The 20721-nt window shown below is 42.1% G+C and overlaps 1 protein-coding gene across 1 annotated transcript in view; it reads left to right on the top strand.

Moving 5' to 3' along the window:
* The first annotated feature begins 1992 nt into the window (after positions 1-1992).
* Positions 1993-20721, top strand: part of LRP5 (LDL receptor related protein 5) — a 37257-nt gene continuing 18528 nt past the window's right edge. The window contains exons 1-8 of the mRNA XM_035898593.1: positions 1993-2171; positions 3644-3933; positions 5997-6223; positions 6519-6703; positions 9561-9884; positions 12060-12262; positions 15151-15362; positions 17642-17832. Of these exons, the coding sequence (XP_035754486.1) occupies positions 2135-2171; positions 3644-3933; positions 5997-6223; positions 6519-6703; positions 9561-9884; positions 12060-12262; positions 15151-15362; positions 17642-17832 (1669 nt within the window). The 5' untranslated portion in view covers positions 1993-2134. The remainder of the gene's footprint in view (positions 2172-3643; positions 3934-5996; positions 6224-6518; positions 6704-9560; positions 9885-12059; positions 12263-15150; positions 15363-17641; positions 17833-20721) is intronic.

The following is a 20721-nucleotide window of genomic DNA, read 5'->3' on the forward strand; positions in this document are numbered from 1 at the left end:
TCACTCCTCTCTCCAGCTGCTGCTGCCCAGCAGTTTCTCTTTTTCCCCTTCTTAAATATATTAACGCAGAGGCACAACCACTGTCGCTCAATGGCTCAATGTCGTCGTCCCCCACGCCAACCTTGCCATGCAAACCCAATACAGTGTGATAGCACTTAACAGGCTTTTTCAGATAAAATTCATATAGTAAAATTGGTGGCCACATCTTATTTATGTTTCTCTAAAGGGGAAATGTGCCCGAATTAGCTGTGTCACAGAAGAAACACATGTTGTTTTCACGAGTTGTAAAGTATTATAAGGTTTCAAAGTGGAGATTTCGTTCTTTAATTTAGTTGGATATCTACCATGGGTGTGTGTGAACATCCTGAGATTCACATGCTAATTTAGTAAGATATGGTGATTGTCACTGGTCATGTTAAAAAAATAAATTGTAGGTGCTTCTGCTGCTTACCATTTATGGACAGAGCCTTACAACTTACTGTTTTATAATATCTGTATTAAATTGTGATTAAACTGATGGTTGATTTTTGACTGCCCACAATATCGCTAGGCATTTAATGGTTTAATATTACATTGCATATAAGTTACAGACAGTTTTAAATAAGAAATAAATATTGCTTAAACACGTAGCAATTTAAAATTTGGGGGAATAAAACATTGAAATGACCATAGCTGTCTTTAAATCACAAAAGAGAAGTGTTGCATGGTGAAGACAACTTAATCACCTGCAAGGTACAGGTTTAGTATTTTGAGACTGAATAAAACAAAAGTAATAGTAAAGAGGAGACTAAAACCTCAATCATGAGCCATGGTAGCCTAAATTAAAGAACAGCAGTTGTCCACCTGCGAAGCATTTCTAGCAACAAATGGAGATTTGATTGAATCGCATTGGAAAATAAATTGTCTTAAATTGTGGTCTTTTGGTTTCAATATGATACTGAACTTATGCTGCTTACAGTATAAATTTTCAAGTAGCACCTTAAAAATGTTGTAGTTACATTGCAGCTACCAATTGTAAGAAGTAGCATGAGGAAGAATCTGGGGATTTGTCGGATAAGTATTTTGCCTGGGTCTTCTAAACATACGCTCTTGGCCATGGGTAATAGATGTCTGGATGATTGAAAAGATTATTGTAGCTTGCGTGGTAGATGGAGGTGTGTGGGCATTTTAATTTCCTATCTTGCCCAGTGATTATTGATCGGGGTCAAACTATATGAATCCCTTCCCTTATGTCAAGCAAATGGGGTAGCGTGAGATCATTGTAGTAATTGGTTATGAAATAATTAACCAATAGCATATATATATATATATATATATATGTATCTGTGGGGCTTATCTCATCTCCAATGCTTTTGCTTTCTCTGCAGTTTTAGGAATACAATTTTATATAAGTTCGTACTTATTCCGCATATTGAAGATCTTGCTTATCGCAAGAGTGAGAAAAACTTCATTCTTTCATGGTAAAAAAATGAAATTTCTGAACGTGCAGATTCTACATGGCCTTGTTCTGCCCTGAAAGAATTCTGATGGCCTCTGTTCCCTGTGATTGAGTGCTGAAGGTCACTCTAGCAATTCCTTGTTTCTGGGGAGAGAGTCCAGTAGTGAGACCAAGACACGAGCAGAGATTAAAAATCTCCCGAACCTCACTTCCATCCCCAAAACCACTCCTTTTGTGGTGGTCTTTGCAGGTTCGAACTGACGCGAGTTAAATTAATGTTGCTTAGGTTTGTCAATGGAGAAGGGGTGCAATAAGCCACTTTCAGTCTTGTCATTCCAATATATTTCTCTTTCAACAAACCTAGAGGTAGTTCTTTTGAAAGAAGCATGCTGTGAATTTCAGGAAGTTCTTGTGTAAAAACAGAGGAGTTGTCAAAATATGATTGATATTGCCATTTTAATTGGATCCACATTAGAGAAGATGATTGTTTCCTTTTTTTTCTTGTGCATCACACAGGTCATAAATGTTGATGGAACAATGAGGAAAACCCTCCTAGAAGATAAGCTTCCACATATATTTGGGTTCACGCTGCTGGGAGATTACATCTACTGGACTGACTGGCAGAGACGAAGCATTGAAAGAGTTCACAAGATAAAGGCTAGCAGAGACATCATTATTGATCAGCTGCCAGATTTAATGGGCCTTAAAGCAACAAGTGTTACCAAAGTGTTTGGTAAGCATGAGCAACCATAGGATGGATCTATAGTAGTTTCTAGATGGGCTTGCTTTCATTAAGCAACTGTTGATCACATGTAATGAGAATTACTGTGGTCTCATACATTTGACTGATTTTAAAGGAAAACTGCACCTGTTGTTTGTAAAGTTGGGAAAATACGGTGTTGCAAAATACGTACGGGCTTCCAGTTTTCAGTGGCATTTGACATAAGTCTTCCACAGCTTCCACTACATTCCTTGAATTTTTGTGAGGAGAATTTTATTCCTGCCTCCACAGTCTATTGGGATCGTTACTTCTGGTGCTCACAGAATGTCCAGTGATGTTCAGCTGGCAGAATACTTTTTACTATGCCAGGTGGAACGTTGCCTCAAAGCACATGGCACTTAACTATTAACTTTAACACCTAAATTGTGCTTAAATCTTAACAATTAAATCTTGCCCTTAGCATGGGATCAGTAGCTGGAGCTCCATATTCTTCCACTGCATCTGCTGAAAAGTGCAGCCAGTGTTTTAGGTCCATTGCTAGCATTCCACAGAGGAGTATGTTGCAAGACCTCCTGGCTTCAGTAGTATCTCATGAGAGGTGCGTGTTCACCGCAGGTCTGTCTACTACCTGGAACACTAGAGCCTGGGCATAGCAGTAAACAGATTTGTTGGTCAGCTATTAGAATTACTGAGAATAGTCGCAACAGAATCACGTGAAGTAGGTTGTCAGATTACACCCTGCCAGTACATGGATTTCCAGCCTTTCAGGAAGCAGGATAATCAAGTCCTCAAGCTGCAAGTTCCAGCATCAGTCTGAAATATGTATGCCCTAAAAGGGAAAATGAAAAGAAACTTGGTTGACACTGGCCTTGGAGATTTTTTTTTTTGTGGTAACAGTCTTTCAATACCTTAATCCTCGGTTCCAGCAGATGGAGAAAGTCACTCATTTTATCTTTTGGTTCTTACTTTCCACATTCCCTCCCCGTATGGTCATGGCTGTTCACACGAAAAAATAAGTGTGAAACTGTGGTGATCTTGTTGGAACTGCTTCTGCTAATGAGTCTTCTCAGCGTTGAATTGCACAGCTGGGAAAGAACTGCAGTTATCCAGCTCTTTTCTCATTGTTTTGTATCATGGAACATTTGTAGAACTGGTGGTTTCAAAGACATACGAGGATGGGGGACGTGGCCAAAAATAACCAAGCTGAACATGTATGTGGTTACCTGCCTTCAGTGAAGGAATTTAATCTTTGAGGAAACTAGAAGGATATGTTTGTAGCTGTTATTTGTACTATAGGAGGGATAGGACCAGCTTCCTAATAGGACTAGCCTCCTAGAAGAAAGGAGACAGTTTCAAATGGGTTTTTTGTAGAATTCCCTGTTGACAACCCGTAATTATGCTGTGTTTCTGTTCAGCTCCCCCATCCCCTTTCCCCCCTACCTCCACAATGCACCAATACCTGTTTTGTTTTCGTTTTTTTTAAGGAACTAATTCATGTGCAGAGAACAACGGAGGCTGCAGCCATCTGTGTTTCTTTACACCCCAGGAGACCAGGTGTGCCTGTCCCATTGGCCTTGAGCTGTTGAGTGACATGAAGACTTGCATCATTCCTGAAGCCTTCTTAGTTTTCACAAGCAGAGCAGCAATTCATAGGATTTCCCTTGAAACCAATAATAATGATGTTGCTATTCCTCTTACTGGAGTCAAGGAAGCATCCGCTCTGGATTTTGATGTCTCTGATAACAGAATCTATTGGACTGATGTTAGTTTAAAGGTATTACTGACATGTGAATTCCCCAAATATAAAGCCACAGAGCAGTTACTTTGATCTTACAAAGGCCTCTGTTACATGATCTGTCATGCAGTTGTTAATGTTGCCGTTGAATTGCATCCAGGGAGACTCTTGGAGATGAAGACAGTTGCATTGTTGAATGCACAGCTGGGTGACAGGCATCTTCCTGCTTCAAATAAAAATCCAAAGTAGGGCCTGCTCATACCAAATGCCTAAGTCCTGGATGCTGCATGTGTTGCATCCATATATGTGTCTATTGTAGAAAAACTGTTTTCATGTCACATAATAGAGTACTTTAAACATCGAACTTGGCAACCCCGAGCTTTCTATCTTCTTCCAGTTTTGACTTGGAAGGCAATCTTACTCAACATTAACATTTGGCAACTGAACTTTGGATTGTCTGTGGCTCCAGCTTGGCACAGAAAGGCCAGGGAACTTGTCCAGTCCCCTCCACACTGTGTTAAGTCCCCACCTGCCCCCAGTTCTATCTCAGTGTGTTTCCCGGGAGTTTGACATTTCCCGTGACATGTTTGGTTCACATCCAGGTACATGCTAAAGTGAGTATTGTGCTGTTGCTCAGTGTTACTTTGCTTTTTGAAGTGAATTAAGTAATGGTAGAAAATGACAGATAGACTTTGCTGGAACTGAATTCCTCTGTTTAGCCTCTTAATAGGTCTTCCAAGAGCAATCAAAGTTTCCTTGCCAATGTGCCTAAGCCGTAATAGGGAAAAGCTCGCTTTTAGTGACTGCAGGGCACGTGCAGTTTCCATAGCCTCTGTGTGAAGATTATGGAGGGTTGTGCTTCAGCGTTAACAGTGCTGCTTGTGGCGTGGATACCTTTCTGTCAGGAATGGTGCCAATGTAATAAATTAGCATACTGCAGACACAGTTACTAAATAAATCTCACAGAAGCACGTGGAGAGCTGGAGCTATGGCCGTCTTACCCATTTGTGGTGGAAAATACATTACTTCAACTGTGTCCATGCATAGGTCCCAGTCCCAGTCTACACAGAACTGGAAAACCTTTTACGTGTTAGTGGCCTCCTGAATTATCCAGCACACTGTATTTTCACATACATACCAGCGTATGTTTCGGCATGTCTGGGTTTTCATCCCCCTTGTCACCCCACCTCCTGCAGCGTAGCAGCAGGTAGCGTACCTTCAGAGCCCATAGTCATCTCCCTGTCCTTTGGTGACCACCACTTCCCTGATCTCCTCCTGCCTCTGGTTAGATGAGGACTCACTTTCAAAAAGGGATTATACTTCTTCTGAGATGTGGGTTATACCTGTAAAAACACACCTTTAAAAATAGAAAATGTCTCTTACCCTGATACGTTCATTTATCAAATTATAAAGAAATTAATAGCTGAAATATTAGCAGGCATGTAGAATGATTGCTTAGTGTTGATAACAAGGGTGGGTAATTGTACATTGGTCCTGGAAGTTACCAGTGATTTACCTGGGGGTTGTTTCAGTGCTTCTTCTTAGGAGTGGTTTATTTATATGTGCGCAGTCCTTGCCCTATGACTTGGTTTGTTGAGTGTGCATCGCTAAAATGTAGATGGAATTAGCAAACTTGCTGATCATGAGAAACAATTTAATTTGCATTTCTCTGAATTGAGATGTGCTTCTGAGACTTAAAACATTACAGTGAATTAAGTAATTAAAAAAAAAATTTTTGTGTGTGCAAATAGAAGAGAAGAGGAAGGGGCAAGGAAGAATCTGCAGATACATAGTGCTTTCTGAGAACCATAACCTCTTAAGACTGAAAAGACCTTTTAAGACTGAAAAAACCTTTTAAGACTGAAAACCATAACCTCCTGGACTGGTCATCAGAAACCACTAGCTTTCTGAAAATTCAGGTCTTATCCCGTGAATTGCTACATCTCTTTTGACAACAGAAACTGATTTTTAAAAACGTAACGCTGGCTGATTTTTTTTTTTTACTGATTTCTTTTTGTATATTAACTTCATAATAATTACTTCTTTTTATATCAGTGGGGTATCCGTAAAGGCTGTAATATTTTCACACAATTGTTTTCCAGACCATAAGCCGAGCTTTCATGAATGGGAGCTCTGTTGAACATGTGGTTGAGTTTGGGCTAGATTATCCTGAGGGAATGGCTGTAGACTGGATGGGGAAGAACCTCTACTGGGCTGATACTGGAACCAATCGCATTGAAGTAGCCCGCCTGGATGGACAGTATAGGCAGGTCCTTGTGTGGAAGGACTTGGACAACCCAAGGTCTCTGGCTCTTGATCCTACAAAAGGGTAAGAGACAGTGTTGTTTTTCAAAGCTTTTTGTGCATATTCTTGTACATGAGAAGTTAATTGAAAAGACAATAAATGCTCCACAACCCGATGGGTTACAGTGAAATATTAAGAACTGTCAATCATATTTTTCTGCCTTTGTCTAAAAAGGGAGTACTGTAATACTGCACAAAACCACACAGGTTATTCCTTTTTTTTTTAAAGAGCTGAAAATAAATTTAGAAAAATCAAAGCGTACAGCTAAACATAATCTTACCTAGCTGATGTTCTCTTTTTGTTCCATTTTGCATCGCAGATACATGTACTGGACTGAATGGGGAGGTAAACCTAGGATTGTTCGAGCATATATGGACGGAACAAACAGCATCACTTTGGTGGATAAAGTGGGTCGTGCCAATGACCTCACTATTGATTACGCTGACCAAAGGCTATATTGGACTGACTTAGACACAAGCATGATTGAATCATCAAATATGCTAGGTAATCTCGTGTTATGTTACACCAGCGATACAGAAATAGGCGCTGACCATAGTAAAGCAATTGAATAATATGAAATTGTAATAATATAATTCATATTAAATCTGTGTGTATATTTTTCTTATGAGAGGAAACGGAGAGTTAAATGTTTAAGGACATTAAAAAAAAGCTTCCTAAATTAATAACCATACAATGATTTATAGTGATGGTGAGATATGATGTCATTTCTCTGTATTGATATGAACCTGCCTGTGTTTTAGCAAAGCAGAGATGACCCCTGAGTTTCTGAAAGTGAGGACAACTTACAGGTTCACTGTAAGCCACCCCTGACTTTTCAGTCTGGATACTAATTTTCTGTTGAAGCATTACCTCTGTTTCCAGCTTCAGTCGAGTTGCATTAGTTCAAAACCAAAATACTGCCGCATTTCCTACAGTCTGAAAGGTTACGCAGCTGCTTCACATTTTTATATCTTCCATTGGAATTTCATTTATATATGTAAAGGGTGTGCTAAGATTTACTTAAACTTTCACATTGGTATCGACATGATAACTACTGGATAAAAGAAGGGAGTTTTATTTTCTGCAGCTGACATAGAGCTTTTGTATGGTCCAGATGTTTTGTAATGTAAGTAAAAGGTCTTCAAGGTTTTAGCCGAGGCAGATATGAATTCCTTTTTGAGAAAACAGTTTATGTAAGTTTCCAAATGCACACAGTGAATCAATGATAGAATCCAAAATGGAATCCAGAAGCTCCTGACCTGACATCCTATCCCTGTTCCATTTCCAAGGAGAGGCTTTTGTGAGATGGGAATTAATTCCTCTGGGATTCCAATATAGAAATCAAAGTTTATGTCGCAGAACATATGGTATTTAAGCAAACTCATACAGGATTGTTACAGCAGTGCTCTGATTTATAACATACATAATTTCCCTGCAACTCTTTTTTGTATGTTTGTTTTAATCTGTGAAAAGCTACCATTAGAGTGAGGTGGGTTGGGGGTTTTTTTTGAGGTGGAATTGTGTGTGCATATCTTCAGAGTATAGAGAATCTACTAAGGCCAGGAAAACAGAGAGAGAGATGCAGTTTTGGGTTCCAAGGCTATCCACTGATTTTGCATTTCTTGTATTTGTTGCTTTGGGATGACAACGGCTGAACAGATGTTACTGTTCAGAAATTGCAGTAGGATTGATTCTTTAGCTAGAGTGGGTTTTTTTCCATCCAGAGTGCATGATCTATCAAAACTCTCGCTAAGTTTCGGCATTATTCTTAGAGAAACAAAATAGCCAGAGGCAAGCTTGAGCTAGAAACTGATTGTGGCATTGAGAAGAAATACTGAAATAATTTGTGGTAAATTAAGCTGGTTCTAAAGCTGAACCTACTGTTAACATTTATTCATGGTACGAAGGTTGAAGGATGAGTGCTGAAGCTAACAATGTTGTATGATGTCTTTTCTCTTTTTAGTTAGCAGATTCTAAAGACTCGGGTAGACTTCTAGCAAGTGGGCTCATCGGTTAAGGAAATGCTATTAGACTTGGCCTGCGTTATGCAGTGCTGGTCTCCTTGCCAGGAGAGGTCTGAATGAGTGTTGCTGATAGAAACGTCTATCCCACCATAAATAATAAAGCACTCTTAAGTGGGTGAATTAATGCTGTCCCAGCTTAATTTTGGGCATTATAAACGTTGCCCAGCAGGAAAAAAATCACTCTCTTGGGAGATTTTCCTCCATCTATCAACTATCAAAATTCATTTAGCTTATCTGCTTCCTTCAAAAGAGCCTATCCCCTGAATTCATAACTGTGGACCAGAATTGCTCTAAGTTAAAGTACCTGAGAGTATGCAGCGTATCTGTGCCCCTGACTTGGACACTTTAGATAGACGTCTAAAAGAAGTTGGGAAAGATTGGACTCGATGATCTCAAAGGTCTTTTCCAACCAAAGTGATTCTATGATTCTAAGGTTGCCTCTGTATTTAGTTTTGGTGGTTTATAGGGAAATGGCTGCATGTTCTAGTTTTGGGGTTTTTCATTCTTTCTCCAGTCTTGGCCAAATGGGAGAGGGCATGATGGAAAGTAGGGCAGGGAAAGAATAATTAGGTGTCCTGTAGCATCTAACGTTGGACGTTTGTTTGAGGCAGGAGGAGATGATGCTAATGAAGGCTACATCTTCATTTGGTGTAAAGTGGCAGACGTTCATAGAGGTTTATGCTTGAAAATGTTTAGGAAGGTGATGTACGATAAGACTTTATCTACTTTAGTAGTGCCTCTCTGGCAGAGGCCATCTAATGCTCTAGAAGGTGTTAAATGTCTTGTGAATGTTGCTAACTGAGCCACTGAGTGTGGGAGTATTGGGATTTCTGCCAAACAAATGGTTTCCTAATCTCTTGGGGTAACTGTGTGTTAAACTGCACTGCAAAAGATTTGTGCTTCTTGACTGAAACACCGTAATTTCTCATAGATGTTTCTCTATGAATCTCAAGTTTGTTGTATGTTGTTGCATTTGTGCATATTAACTGGTGTTTTTATTGGCCTAAGTGCTTCCTGGAGCTGATAGCATTCTTGAATACGTTTTCCAATACCTATTTGGGATGATAAGCATGAGACGCCTAGAGTAGTATTGATTTAAATGACAATACACTAGCACAGTTTCAAATTGCTCTATAGGCAAGAGGGTATCAGGATAAGGTTTTTGAATGCAAGTGTTTAGGTTACCTCTCGAGCCTAATACTGAACCCCATGATGCTGACTTGGGAAACAAGGTTTTATTTTAAAAAGGGAAGAAAAAACTTTTTCCTGATGCCAGTTACACTCTTAATTTCATGATTTGAGAATTGTCCTTTACTTGATTGTCCTTATTTTTGCAGGACAAGAACGGGAAATCATAGCAGATGATCTACCTCATCCATTCGGATTAACCCAATACAGTGACTACATCTACTGGACAGACTGGAATCTTCACAGCATAGAAAGAGCAGACAAGACCAGTGGGAAGAACAGGACGCTTATTCAGGGCCATCTGGATTTTGTGATGGATATATTGGTCTTCCATTCTTCACGTCAGGATGGCTTGAACGATTGTGTGCAAAATAATGGCCATTGTGGTCACTTGTGCCTTGCCATACCAAATGGATTTAGGTGTGGCTGTGCTGCTCATTATACCTTGGATCCTAACAGCAGGAACTGTAGTTGTAAGCCTTTTTGTTTCCTACTATATTCTTCAGGGCTTGTGGCTCCCAGGTCCTTGTGGTCCCTTTCAGTGTAGAAAGGGAAAGGATATCACAAGTGCATTTCAAAGGTTTTAAAGGTGATTTTAAAATATGAGGACAAAGTATGGAGTTTTATGTCCATTTTTGTGACATGAATTAGGGCTAAAGATTTATATTTCAAATCTTAGAAATAACAGCACTGTCAAGTCTGTTCTTTCTTGTTTTACTAAAAGTGCTTTCTGGGTAATTCTAGCTTTCTAGTGAAGCTTTCCCAGACCTTACCTAAGTGTGTAGGTGGGTGGAAGAAAAATTCTGAACAAAAAATGTCTTTTTCTCTCAAGTGTTTAATAAAGTCAGCAAAAATAACATCCAGTAAAATGGACTCCTAAGTAGTCTGCGCAACGTGCAAATGCACTTGAAGTTCAAATGTTTGGCTTCCCCCTGCATGCGATGAGCCTGCCAGTTCACTGGTTGTCCAATAAGAATTTAAGTTTCTAGTAAAAATATCAGATGAATAGAAAATGGACTGTTGACTTAAAAAAAATAAACCAACAAAGCTTCGGGCTTCCCGGCACAGTAGCATGTAAGGAAATTTTAACTGGATGAAAGGATTGGTTTATGAAAGGCAGGTCCTGCTTCACTAACCTGATCTCCTTCTATGACAAGATGACCCACCTAGTGGACGAGGGAAAGGCTGTGGATGTTATCTATCTGCACTTTAGTAAAGCCTTTGATGCTGTTTCCCACAGCATTCTCCTGGAGAAACTGGTTTCTCATGGCTTGGACAGGCGTGCTCTTTGCTGGGTGAAAATCTGGCTGGATGGCTGGGCTCAAACTATTGTGGTGAATGGAGTTAAATCCAGGTGGCAGCTGGTCACAAGTGGTGTTCCCCAGAGCTCAGTGTTGGGGCCAGTTCTCTTTAATATATTTATCAATGATCTGGACAAGGGGATCAAGTGCACCCTCAATAAGCTTGCAGACCACACCAAGCTGGGCAAGAGTCCCGATCTGCTGGAGGGTAGAAAGGCTCTTCAGAGGGACCTGGACAGGCTGGCTTGATGGGCTAAGGCCAATTTTATGAGATTCTATAAGGCTCAGTGCTGAGTCCTGCACTTGGGTCACAACAACCCTATGCAATGCTATAGGCTTGGGGATGACTTGCTGGAAGGCTGCCCAGTGGAAAAGGACCTGAGGTGTTGGTTGACAGTTGGCTAAATGTGAGCTGGCAGGGTGCCTAAGTGGCCAAGAAGGCCAAAATCATCCTGGCTTGTATCAGAAACAGCATGGCCAGTGGGACTAGGGAAGTGATGGTCCCTTTGTACTCGGCACTGGTGAGGCTGCACCTCAAATACTGTGTGCAGTTTTGGGCCCCTCACTACAGGAAAGACACTGATGTGCTGGAGCGTGTCCAGAAAAGGGCAATGAAGCCGGTGAAGGGTCTGGAGCACAAGTCTGATGGGGAGCAGCTGAGGAAACTGGGGTTGTTTAGTCTAGAGAAGAGAAGGCTGAGGGGAGAGCTTATCGCCCTCTACAACTACCTGAAGGGAGGTTGTAGCCAGGTGGGTGTTGGTCTCTTCTTCCAAGTACTACCAATAGGACAAGAGGAAACAGCCTCAAGTTGTGTCAAGGAGGGTTTAGATTGGATATTAGAAAAATTCTCAAAATTTCAAAACATTGTCAAGCATCGGTTGAGTCCCCATCCCTGGAGGTATTTAAAAGATGTGTACTTAGTGGCACTTAGGTGTGTGGTTTAGTGGTGGATTTGGCAGTGTTAGGTTAACAGTTGGGCTTAATGATCTTAAAGGTCTTTTCCAACCTGAACGATTTGATGATTCTATGATAATGTAGGAAAACCTGTGACTGTGTATTGCCCGCTGTCACTGGAGTTACTTAAATTCCACATGGGGAACATAGTTATTTTATAATATGAAAATAAAAGACTTTCTGGGTGCGGTTGTGCACATTTACCCTCCAGAAGTACACAAAACGTTTTCAACTTAATAGTAAAAATCTCCAATTATTAATTACCTTACTTTTCGTTGTGAATATAATTGTGTCTCTGTGATTTTGTCCTAACTATTCTTTGTCTTCTGTGGGGGTGTATTTTTGACAGGGTGAGTTGCATTTTCTTACGCATTCTGGTTTGCCTTGTTCCAGCCCCTGCCAGCTTCCTGTTGTTTAGCCAGAAATCTGCAATCAGCCGGATGATACCAGATGATCAGCAAAGTCCAGATATCATCCTGCCTATGCATGGTCTAAGGAATGTCAAGGCTATTGATTATGATCCCTTAGATAAATTGATCTACTGGGTGGATGGACGTCAGAATATTATAAAAAGAGCCAAGGATGATGGCACTCAGGCAAGTTTACATGGTGTATGTGGTTTTGTGTCAGGCTTTTTTTGTGCTTTGTACCTTTGTGCTTTGACCTTCCCCTTCCGTCCCCTGCATCAAGGAATCATTAGTTTAAATTTTACTCTTGCCAGCACTTGTTCATGTTTATTCTGTTTATATGTGAAAATTACTGAAGGCTTTTAGGATCGTGATTTTAATTTATACACAAAAGAAGTGTTATAGAATATAGTACATCATATGTATCTGAAACTATAAGCCTTGAATTGCAATCTTTAGTTAAGGATGGGCACTGAAGTAGGGCAGACTCACTATTTATACTCAGGACAGATAAATCGTATCCTGAAATCAATATTGCGCATGCTAATTGTGTGATACTATTGGCATCATTGTAAAGCTCTCTCAGAATGAAAACTCTCGGCTATTCAAGCTGTAGTTAAACCCTGAGTGAATCCTGGTGAGACCCCACCTGGAGCACTGTGTCCAGTTCTGGGCTCCCCGGTTCAAGAAAGATGAGGAACTCCTAGAGGAGAGCAACTAGGATGATAAAGGGACTGGAGCATCTCTCCTATGAGGAAAGGCTGAGGGAGCTGGGCTTGTTCAGCCTGGAGAAGAGAATGAGAGGGGACCTCATCAATGTGTCAGTGGGGCCCAGCGGCAGGACAAGGGCCAATGGGCACAAACCGAAACATAAGAGGTTTCAGTTGAATATGAGGAAGAACTTCTTTACTTTGAGGGTGCCCGAGCCCTGGCCCAGGCTGCCCAGGGGGGCTGTGGAGTCTCCTTCTCTGGAGATATTTAAAGCCCTCCTGGACGATGTCCTGTGCACCCTGCTCTGGGTGAGCCTGCTCAAGCAGGGGGGGTGGACTGGATGATCTCCTGAGGTCCCTTCCAACCCTTGCCATCCTGTGCTTCTGTGGTTCTGTGAATGTAGAGTTGATTGCTGTGACAAATAGGGATAGGCTAATCCATGTGCTTGATTATTTTGCACTGGTTACTCACACAACCACAGAAAGAAGTGTACTGCTCTTCCAGGCAGTGTTACGTGTTAACATAGCTTCACTCCCAGGTCAAGGTAACAGATTCTTTAAAAACTGTGTTTTGAATAAGAATATAAAATAAAATGGAGAATGGCCAAGTTACATTTCCCTAGTTCTTGGGCAGTTGTATCTAAACAATATGACATGATATCAGTTGAAATGCACTGGTCTCTTCATGCATCTAAGGACTCAGAGGTTTTACGGTTTCCTTTAAAGGAAGAGATGACAATTTTATTTTTTGGCCATTTCTTTTAAGATTGGGAGGAGGTATGTTGGGATGAGATGCTAGCTGGGTTGTGGATGAATTTTGAAGAAGTTTTGCTCTTGCTTCCTGGGATTGTGCTAGGTGCTAATTGTTGTAGTCTAGCTTCTCTTTGGCACTTGCCAGGTGCAAATTGCAATGGAGATTCATTTGCTCTGTGTATTCCTCTATCTTGGTCACACAGCTTTGAAGATGCAAATCCCCTGCAAATTTTGATTTTTCCAATTTTCACTAACCATATTTACTTAATTTTGCTAAATCATGCTGTTTGCAGATGATGCATATGAATTTCATACCTGGGTAATGTTACCTTTGATTTTGGGAAAATAATTATTTTTTTGTTTCTAGTCAAGACAAAATAGGGATAAAGCTTTACATAAAAAGAAAAAAGCCTGTATATGACTATGCAGAACTTGGAGGCTTAAAACCAAATTGTGGAAATATGACCTTCACGAGTAATGCAGTGTTGGGTAATTCATTTGACTTAAGCTGAGCATGGAATGGTGTCTTCAGCTTTCTTGACCCATATGAATTTTTTCTGGTACCGTTTTTGCGTTTGGATTGGGAGCGCCACATTAGGATACTTAAGGAAGCCACTGCTTTCCCCTCACCGTTATCATGTCACCAGAAGCAGTCACCTTTGAAGGCTACTTTGATGTTGGGAGTCCTGCCAGCAGTATTACTATCCCAATGGCACTGGCATTGGCTGTACGCTAGTGGAACCTGTGTGACATTAAACAAACAACAGAAAGGTTATTTTCCTTTACAGATTTTTTTTTTATATCATAGAATCATAGAATATTTTGGGTTGGAAGGGACTCCTAGAGGTCATCTAGTCCAACCCCATATATGCTCTAGTGCTCTTTGTAGAAATAAAGTATTGTAGTCTACGTTAGTATTCACCATGGAGTTAAAAAGTATGTTAGTTAGATTGGGAGGGCTTGAGGGTTATGATTCCAGCAACTTGGCAATAATGTCAAGTTTTGTAAGGTCCATCATAAAGGCATGAGGGTGAAAGCAAGGTAAGGTTGTTAGTATGGGTGTGAGACAGAGCTGTAGCCGTTCGACATGTAAGCAAACAGAACCAAGCTTCATTAAAAGATTTTAGTTTTTAAGAGAAGCCAGCACTTAAAGAAAATCAATATCTACTACACCGCAAATAATAAAGTAAGGAGACTTTGACAAGAGAGAGAGGTTTGTTCAGCTGACTGTATAACTGTGCAGGTCTGGCCAGAAGGCTGCCTTGGTTCTTGCATGGTTTCATTCAAGAGTGTTCCATGCATAAACATTCACTAGTGTTTTCTTCCATCTCCTGCTAATTAACTCTACTTATAGGAGGCTCCGCAAGTGCTTTCGGGGGGGTTTTGCATGATCTTACAGGTTTTGTCCAGATGTTTTTCCTCTAATCTGCAGTTTGAATCAAATCTTTTTTTGATAAGCTTTATTCCATTTCTTGTATTTGTTGCTTCCTTGTGGGTGGTTTTAGGTGTTTCTGGACAGTCAGGTAGGTAAATTGTACTTTCTGTGCAACCAGTGTTCTTCAATCAATAATCAGAATAATTACTGGAAATTGTTCCTCATACGTTGTCTCGCAGCCTTTCACTGTCATGAGTACTCCAAACCAAAGCCAGAACCCAGAGAAGCAGCCCCATGACCTCAGCATCGATATATACAGCCATACCTTGTACTGGACCTGTGAGGCCACAAATTCCGTCAATGTCCACAGGCTGAATGGCGAGTCCATTGGGATGGTGCTGCGAGGGGATCACGACAAGCCCAGAGCCATTGTAGTGAACGCGGAGCGAGGGTGAGGTTCCTTTCTGTACCTTGTGCATAGCACTGTGCGTGCGTGAATCTTGTGTTGCATCTGTGTATTTTAAAAAGGAGAATTTTTTGCATGTTCGATTGCTCAGGATGACTGCTTGTCCCATTCTGGCTTTTAAAGGTATCCGGCTTTCTCTTCATGTTCTCTCCTTTGCTGCCTCCTCTAGTGTGCCGACTTAGATGTTCACCCACCCATACGGTTGATCATAGTAGAGGGACTAACCCAGGTGGGGAAAGCCCAGCAAACCCACCTTACGCTGTTTGCTGCTATCGTGGTTTAACTCGGCTGGCAACTCAGCGCCACACAGCCGCTCGCTCACTCCCCCCTCCTTCAGTGGGATGGGGGAGAGAATCAGGAAGAAAAAAAAAGATTAGAACCGCGGGCTGAGATAGGGAGAGTTTAATAAGAGAAAATAATAATAGCAGTAACGAGAATGGTAAGAGAATATACAGAATATACAAAACGAATGATGCACAATGCCATTGTCACCCCCCGCCGACCGATGCGCCCGGAGCCGTGATCAGTCCCCGAGCAGCGATCAGTCCCCGAGCAGCGATCACTCTCCCCCCAACCGACCGACTAACCCCCCCGAGCATGATGTTCTATGGTATGGAATAGCTCTTTGGTCAGTTTGGGTTGGCTGTCCTAGCTGTGCTGTACTCCCAGCTTGTTATGCACCTGGCCGAGCAGGAGAAGCTCAAAAAGTCCTTGAGTAGTCTCAGCACTACTTGGCAAAAACTAAAAACATCAGTGTGTTATCAACATTCTTCTAGTACTGAATCCAAACCACAGCATTATGCCAGCTCCTATGAAGAAAATTAACTCTATCCCAGCCGAAACCAGGACAGCTGCATGAGTGCGCAACCCTGCCACCTAAGACAAAAACCAGGAGGGTTTACACTCTCTTTATATCAGCTGGGGATCTGGTTCATAAAATGTTTGGTCATAGAATCATAGAATCATAGAATGTTTTGGGTTGGAAGGGACCCCTAGAGGTCACCCAGCCCAACCCCCCTGCAGGAGCAGGGACACCGCTAACCACATCAGGTTGCTCACAGCCCTGTCCAACCTGGCCTTGAATGTTTCCAGGGATGGAGCCTCCACCCCCTCTCTGGGCAACCCCTGCCAGGGTTTCACCACCCTCATTGTAAAGAATTTCTTCCTTATATCTAGTCTAAACCTACCCTGGTTTAGTTTAAAACCATTACCCCTTGTCTCATCATCATAAAATAAATGTTTCCATAAAAAAAAGAGGGCTCTCGTGCATGATACAGCTATTCCTGCTAATGTAACAGTATAAAGTTAAACAAACAAACACACCCCCTATGTTCTGTACATTTTTAAGTTAGTTCTGCCTTGATGTGTATCTCAAAAACTTCTGAAATGAATGAAAACAGGTAGGATGCACTCGAGTGATTTCCCACAGGGAGAAAATACGTTGGTTTGCTGCAAAGCTGTTTTGGTTAGATTCGGCAGACCCCATCTCCACTTCATGTGGTTAGTAGCTAAATTCTTAGAGGTCAGAGATGGTACTTTACTGTTCTCTTTAATAAGTTAGAGGCTTAAATCCCAATTTACTGCTAAATTGCTTACCATGTGCTTGACAGATGTCGAATGACAATATTTCACGTAACTGTGTGGATGCAGTAGTACCCAGCGACTCTATCTGAAGCATTTATAGGATTGGTATTTTATACAGTACTCGGTGTACTCTGCACAGTTCAAAAGCTGGTGTGGGGAGAGGGGGATTAGAGGAAAGATGATAATCTTATTGGGACTAAGTCACTTGGACATAGTTTGTATTCATAAAAGCTTATCTGCTTTCTCCGTTAAAATGGGAGTTTGGGTTTGTTGAGCTCTCAAACTCTCAACTTCTCTAGTCAGGTTTTCAAATGATTTAGCGATAAGGTTTTTAAATCAAAAGAGGAAAAGATAGGGGAGAGACTATGCTGAACACTGACTACCTGGGCGAGCTGAATGAGTGATCTGTGTACGGAACTTCTTCTGCCTTAGTTCCAGAAATCCTTCCCTCCACCTCTCGCTTGGCTCCACGTTCCGACTGCTGCCTCTCCTCCTTGTGCCGTCACGAAAGGCCATGCAGCAACGTAGCCTACTGCGTTAGGAGGTTTGCCCGTGTTATCCACCAACTGAGAAAATGGTGGCCTTTTCCCTGAGGGAGTTCTCAGTTCATCACCTGTGTGCAGAGGTGCCTCCCTCCCTTCTGAAGCTCTCAGCTAAGCAGCCGGTGGCTTTGTCCGCAGGTACATGTACTTCACCAACATGCAAGAGCGAGCTCCCAAGATTGAGCGTGCAGCCCTTGACGGCACAGAGAGAGAAGTGCTTTTTACAACTGGGTTGATCCGACCAGTAGCACTGGTGATTGACAACAAACTTGGAAAGCTTTTCTGGGTGGATGCAGATCTGAAGCGCATCGAAAGCTGTGACTTGTCAGGTATGTGTTAAACATTTGGAGCAGAGCGCGTGCATGTATAGGGCATCATTCCCTCTTTGATGCTGACCCCAGTAACTTCTGTCTCCACTGTTGCCAGCTCTGTGTAGGCAGTCACAGACAACAATTGCTGGTGGGCTCCCGTCTTTGATGTGATTGGAGTAAACATGTCTGTCATGATTGCCACCCTCCAAGAGAGTCATTTGACCTTTGATATGTTCTGAAAGTAACTCTTGCAAGATCAGGTTTAAATAGGTGTTGCCAGTCATGGAACCCCTAAATCACCTCCCCCATGCCCCTGGTTTGTTCCTTATGGTTTGAAAAGTTTGCATAACTCTTCAGTTTGTCTTTCTCTGGAGTTTACAGTTTAGTAAATAAAGGTAGCTTGAAAAACAAACGGAAGGGGAATGGCTTTCTTCTAAGACAGATGATAAGACAGCTCATCTGGAATATCAGTGTTGCAAAACAGTGGAGAGATGTCAACTCATTGCAGTTTTCCCATATTAGTAAAATAAAACATTGCTCCTTGTCCATAGCAATAGCACCAGATAAAGCGCCATTCATCATTGACTTTTAAAAGCACTTGATAGTGCTGAAGAAGTGGAGAAATGGGCTCGCTCATCTAGTGAGCAGTGTGGCACAGAGGATCCAACAGCCCTGCTTTCTGACTGTCGTGGCTTAACCCTGCAGGCAGCTGGACACCATGCAGCCACTCGCTCACTCCCCGCCTCCCTCAGTGGGATGGGGGAGAGAATCAGGAAAAAAATAAAACCCATGGGGTGAGGTAAGGACAGTTTAATGAAACAGCAGTGGAAAAGAATAACAACAATAGTAATAATGGTGATAGAATATACAGAATACACAAAACAAGTGATGCGCAGTCCAGTTGCTCACCACCCGCTGACCAATGCCCAACCTGTCCCAAGCAGCAGTCGCTCTCCCCCCACACTAACTCTGTCTGACCATGACATTAGATGGTATGGAATAGCCCTTGGGCCAGTTTGGGTCAGCTGTCCTGGCTGTGCCTCCTCCCAGCTTCTTGTGCACCTGGCAGAGCATGGGAAGCTGAAAAGTCCTTGACTGGTGTAAGCCCTGCTCAGCAACATCTAAACCACCAGTGTGTTACCAACATTCTTTTAGTACTAAATCCAAAAAACAGCACTGTACCAGCTATTAGGAAGAAAATTAACTCTATCCTAGCTGAAACCAGGACACTGGCTTGTGATTTGTTCTCTCATCATTATCCATGTACCAAGAAATGAAACTCCTAAAGAAAGTGCAGAGAGAAGTGAACTAGCGTGAGGGAGTAGAAGCCGGGCTGTTCTAGTAATTGGCATCTGCCATAGAAGGCTGATTCTCCACTTTTTGGTGGCTCTTCCCTTCTTGCCATGTAGTCACATCCTTCCCTTGTGTTGCAGTGAGGCAATGAACTAAAACAGGAGAAAATTATTCACTGTTTTACAAGGACAGTTCCCTTTTCAGCACCTAAAACTGACTCAAGGTCAGACCCAGGTCTGTTCTGCCAGAGAGGGGATAAAAACACAAAGCTGGAGCTGGGAAAGTAAAGCAGCCCATGTCTTTCATCAGTTATCAAGCTGGATAGGGGGGTGTTGTCAAACTGCCTATGTAGCCACAAAATGTCGAATCCAGGATAGGCATCAGAGAACCTACAAAAATTCGTGGGAGCAAAGAAGATAGGAGGGAGACAAGACCTGACCTATCAAAATCAAAGATATCCAGTATACATAGGCATACACAGCCTCAAAATGGTTTCTATGAATTAATAGAATAATTTGGAATCTCTTCTTCACATAGAAGAGATTCTTCTTCCTGGTAGACGACAAGCTGACCATGAGCCAGCAATGTGCCCTTGTTGCCAAGAAGGCCAATGGTATCCTGGGGTGTATTAAGAGGAGTGTGGCCAGCAGGTCAAGGGAGGTTAGCCTTCCCCTCTACTCTGCCCTGGTGAGACCCCACCTGGAGCACTGGGTCCAGTTCTGGGCTCCCCAGTTCAAGAAAGATGAGGAACTCCTAGAAAGAGTCCAGAGGAGGGCAACTAGGATGATAAAGGGACTGGAGCACCTCCCCTACGAGGAAAGGCTGAGAGAGTTGGGCTTGTTCAGCCTGAAGAAGAGAAGGCTGAGAGGGGATCTCATCAACACATACAAATATCTTAAGGGCGGAAGTCACAAGGATGGAAGCAGTCTGTTTGCAGTGGTGTCCAGCGACAGGACTAGGGGCAATGGGTGCAAACTGAAACATAAGAGGTTTCAGTTGAATATGAGGAAAAACTTCTTTACTCTAAGGGTGACAGAGCACTGGAACAGGCTGCCCAGGGAGGTTGTGGAGTCTCCTTCTCTGGAGATATTCAAAGCCCGCCTGGATGAAGTCCTGTGTAGAATGCTCTAGGAGAACCTGCTTTAGCAGGGGGGTTGGACTAGATGATCTCCCGAGGTCCCTTCCAACCCTTGCGATTCTGTGATTCTGTGATAGACAAGCATAACAAAAGCAACAATTAAACACCACTAAGCGTAGGGCAGCACACAGTAGAAGCCTGCAAGCAATTAAGGTTAAAAGCAGTCATAAATGCATTTTTACTTAACTTGATTTTTACACATTTCTGTAGAGCAGAAGACCTGAGCATTTCATGGTGTTGCTTGGAGTTTGGGTTTTCTGGTTGGTTACTGAAGAAAAAAGAGGTGAAGACAAGTGTGGCTGTTAGAATATGAGCTTTTCTTCTGTGAACATATCTCTGTGGTTGTGATATAGCATGTGACAGGGGTTGTGGATGTGTTTTATGTGAGTAGTGGCAGTGAAGCTCATTGGGTTTATTTCGCTCTTGCTCGTAGACTCCAACATAGTGTACCGCTCGGCGTGCGTATTGTAAAAATT

The sequence above is a fragment of the Egretta garzetta genome, unplaced genomic scaffold (genome assembly GCF_000687185.1).
Source record: "Egretta garzetta isolate BGI_Z169 unplaced genomic scaffold, ASM68718v1 scaffold840, whole genome shotgun sequence".
NCBI lineage: Eukaryota > Metazoa > Chordata > Aves > Pelecaniformes > Ardeidae > Egretta > Egretta garzetta.